The sequence below is a fragment of the Austrofundulus limnaeus genome, unplaced genomic scaffold (genome assembly GCF_001266775.1).
Source record: "Austrofundulus limnaeus strain Quisiro unplaced genomic scaffold, Austrofundulus_limnaeus-1.0 Scaffold108, whole genome shotgun sequence".
Lineage (NCBI taxonomy): Eukaryota > Metazoa > Chordata > Actinopteri > Cyprinodontiformes > Rivulidae > Austrofundulus > Austrofundulus limnaeus.
Window position 1 is genome coordinate 1,552,155 of NW_013952510.1, and position 3,633 is coordinate 1,555,787.

Genomic DNA, 3,633 nt, shown 5'->3' on the forward strand with positions numbered 1-3,633 from the left:
AATATTTTATTTATAATAATAATACTTTTATTATATTGCACCCAGTTATTTCTGGCTGCACAGCGTCACTATTATTATCATGATCAAACAAATACCACTGGACCAACCATTTCCCCTCCCAAAACAGAAACACAAAGCTAAGTGGGAAATCAATACCAGATGTTAACATCTGCCCAGTTTTACTTATCGGACCGATACCAATATTTTACTGATGTTAATGTCGATATATCGTGCAAGTAGTGTTAAGTATTTTACTCAGCAAGAGCAGAATATGTTAGAATATTAATCTTGGTATCCTGGAAATTTTCCTGATTTCAAGAAGTCTTACCAAGTGCAACTGTCTCGTTCCACTGTCAGATTCTTTCACTTAATTTGAGTCTGAATCTTCTGAAACCAAGTGAAATAATCTGCCAATGCAGTCAGACGATTCACAGAGTAGCCCTGTGCAAAGTAAATTCACAACTTTTATATTCAATTTAAAGGTTTGATATTTATTTAGTGGTTGGCAATAGCCCTGTGAGAACAGTAAAGTTCATATAATTAAAATTCTTACTGAATTTAAGACTATTTCGTTCAGAAAGAACTCTGGTTAGCTACCTCATTTAAACCGTGTAAACTTTATTTGACYCTGCCTCTAGAAAGAAGAAGAATCTGGAATCGTTGTGAACCAGAATTGAAACAAGGAACTGGAATCGTTCCAATTCAAACCCCAGTAACAAGATTAAAATAATCCATCTGACTCTCTGAGATGATGTGTTCAGTTTCCTCATCTGCAGAGTCAGGTTTTGAGTTCACTCTTTAGGCTGCTCAAGTTATCCTGAAGGAGAAACAGTTTGTTAGATGGTAGCACCTATGGACTATTTGTGCGCTTACGTTTCATTCTCTTGGCTATTGCTTCTGCTCCTCCGTTTGCTCTGTTCCATTTTGGGTGGGAACGCCTGTGCTGCAGGAGGTTTCCTCTTTCCCAGCAACTTCCTCTGCCTTTCAATGTTCKCCCGCTGTAAACCGATTTGTTCTTGCTGCCTTCAACGCACAAGAACAATCTAATGTGAGCTTTTATTTGCCTGAAGGCGGGTCTGAATGCCAGCAATTGTTTGCTGGTCTCCACACACTGACCTGATGAGGTTCTGGAAGGCGTATCCATCTGTCCACTGCTCTGTGAACGAGGCTCCATGGCGGACGGTGGTGAAGTGWCCTAAACGTAGACGGTCCTGCATGCTTTTGTCCCTGCAGGCCATCTTCTCCCGCTTTGACTGCCAAAATGATATCGTTATTACACACACACACAAAAAAATCTAATTTCTCTCAGATGATGTTAAGAAGTCAGCACTGTCTTTTATTTTCACTGCATGAAACAAGAAAGTCAAGCATTCACCTTCTCCACAAGCAGCTTCTTGCTTATCTTCACACACTTGTTTAGCCGCTCCTTGTAGCGCTCCAGCATCTTCTGTTGCTCATCTACCTGCCGCCTCAAAWCACAGTTAGCCTGCGAGAATCACATCAGCAAATGCATCACTCGCTATCAGATGCAGTTAGTCTGGAACAGAATAATAATTGAGGCTGTTGCTGCAACATACAAGCAAAAGAAGTTGCAGCTTACCCTCAGTAAGTCATCTATCCTCCCTTCTGTCTTTTCCAGATTTGAGTCTTTGACCTTCTCTATTGCTCTGAGTTTCAGCAGAGTCAGTTCTGACTGAAAGATGGCGAGGAATAAAACACAAACAGTATCTTATCTTTCCCAGATGAAACTGTTGCATCTGAGTTCAAAGTACACAGTGCCTTGAAATTCACAGAAATGAGGTGCTGCTGGGTTAAAAATTGAATGTGGTAGGCTGAAACCGCTGACAATTTAAGTATCAGTATGGAGAGAGGTGGATTTATTGTCATTTAATCATCCACATCTTCATCCAACTGCCTTTATTATTTATTACATGCAAAACAAACAAAAAGGCACAGAGCTGATGGGCAAAAACCTACATTTTCCAAAAGTAAGACACGAACATGACCCGTTAGTGTTACTGAGAATATACTAAAGGAAACACGGAAACTTTGCATAAACTGGTTTTTCACATTAGTTACCTGAGTCACTTTGTGAGAAAAAGTTGGTGCAGGAGTTGTCCTAAATGAGCTGCACGATGACGAGTCTGTGTGGGCTGAGCCCGTTGATGAAGGATTGCTGTGCTGAAACTGACAAAAAGTCTATAGAGACAGAAAAAGTATAATAGTTGTTAATGTGTAGCAATTTCATAAAACTGAGACCAAGATAAGAAATTAGCTGTAAAAGAGAAAAAACAAATAATCTAGCAAAATATCACATACAAATAAAACAGACGATAAACTGTTTGAAAAATCCACTTTAGTTCTGATTTTGACATGATAAGGACAGAACAGCTTGCAAACGAACAGCAGAACAGATGGGGGCTATGAGCGTACATATCAGTGCTCACCTGGGGATACAAAAGTGAATGCTGTGAAGAAGAGCGCAGCAGCATATGGATGCTTCCAGCAGGACCAGAGCCACTGCTGCCAGCAAACTGCTTATAGGGCAATAAAAACCAACGTACAAAACCAAGAGAAAGAGWAGGTTAGTCAAAAAAGGCTGAATGAACAAACATGAAGATGAGACGGTAAAGCAAAGGCAGAGAAAAGTACCAAGAAAAAAAAGATCAGGACTATTGATATTAGGTCCATGTAGCTTAGACTCACCTCAAAGTATTCTCTAATTTTGTGTTCTCTTCCCTTTCCTACACAGAAATGGAAGAAAGATGAAAAAGAAAARCTAACTTTTGTCTGCAGAGAAAATATAATGTGAACAATCAATAAGAAACAAGCTTATTCTGAACATGTACAGTCAATAGTAAAGACTTGGCAAATATATATATTTAAAAACTATTTTCTATTATCTGTGGAGTTCCCCAAGGTTCCATCCTAGGTCCTCTCCTCTAACATTTACAAGCTTTACAAGTCAAATATATCGTCTGCTCTGATTACTGTATTGAACTTGTGTACATATGTTTAATATATTTTATTTTATTTTTCCTTTATCCTTTGTTTTTTCTTCATTTGTTATATTTGATACCTATTGCACCTTAACACTGAAGCAAATTCCTAGTCTGTGAATCCTGTTCATTGACAATGGCAATAAAACTGATTCTGATTCTTCCACTCGTTCAAATTTTCCATAATAAAAAAAATAAAAGAGTCACAATTATGCTGATGACACATAGTTGTAAATTAGCCTTTCACCAGATGATTACAGTCAAGTTCAATTACTTATAAAATGTATTGAACAGATTCATAGCGGAATGTATGGAGGACCAAACCTATCATTATTGGAAATAAATGTATAAATATATAACTGGCGTATTAAAATAAATTATAGGGTCAAAAAGAAGTTTGACAAATAAATTATTGTGCCATTAAATCAATTACATCAATTATTTAAATATAAATGTGTATTTACATTTTAATTTTGAAGGATTATATTTTCTCTATGTGCTTTATCGCATATTTTTTGTTTATGTTTATTCATTACAAGTACATTTGTTGTAATTTGACTTTTCCAAGCCATTATTTTCTTCTTTCACATTTATCACCAATCACATATATTTTATTTAAAACATGCTTTTTCAC

The 3,633-nt window shown here is 36.9% G+C and overlaps 1 protein-coding gene across 4 annotated transcripts in view; it reads right to left on the reverse strand.

Moving 5' to 3' along the window:
* Positions 1-3,633, reverse strand: part of LOC106521425 (serine/threonine-protein kinase tousled-like 2) — a gene marked incomplete in the record, with an annotated part of 25,414 nt that overhangs the window by 5,774 nt on the left and 16,007 nt on the right. For 2 of the 4 annotated variants that reach the window (XM_014013981.1, XM_014013984.1), the window contains 7 exon segments: positions 874-1,023; positions 1,117-1,253; positions 1,376-1,486; positions 1,601-1,693; positions 2,080-2,199; positions 2,448-2,537; positions 2,707-2,744. In XM_014013981.1, the coding sequence (XP_013869435.1) occupies positions 874-1,023; positions 1,117-1,253; positions 1,376-1,486; positions 1,601-1,693; positions 2,080-2,199; positions 2,448-2,537; positions 2,707-2,744 (739 nt within the window). 4 annotated transcript variants of the gene reach the window in all.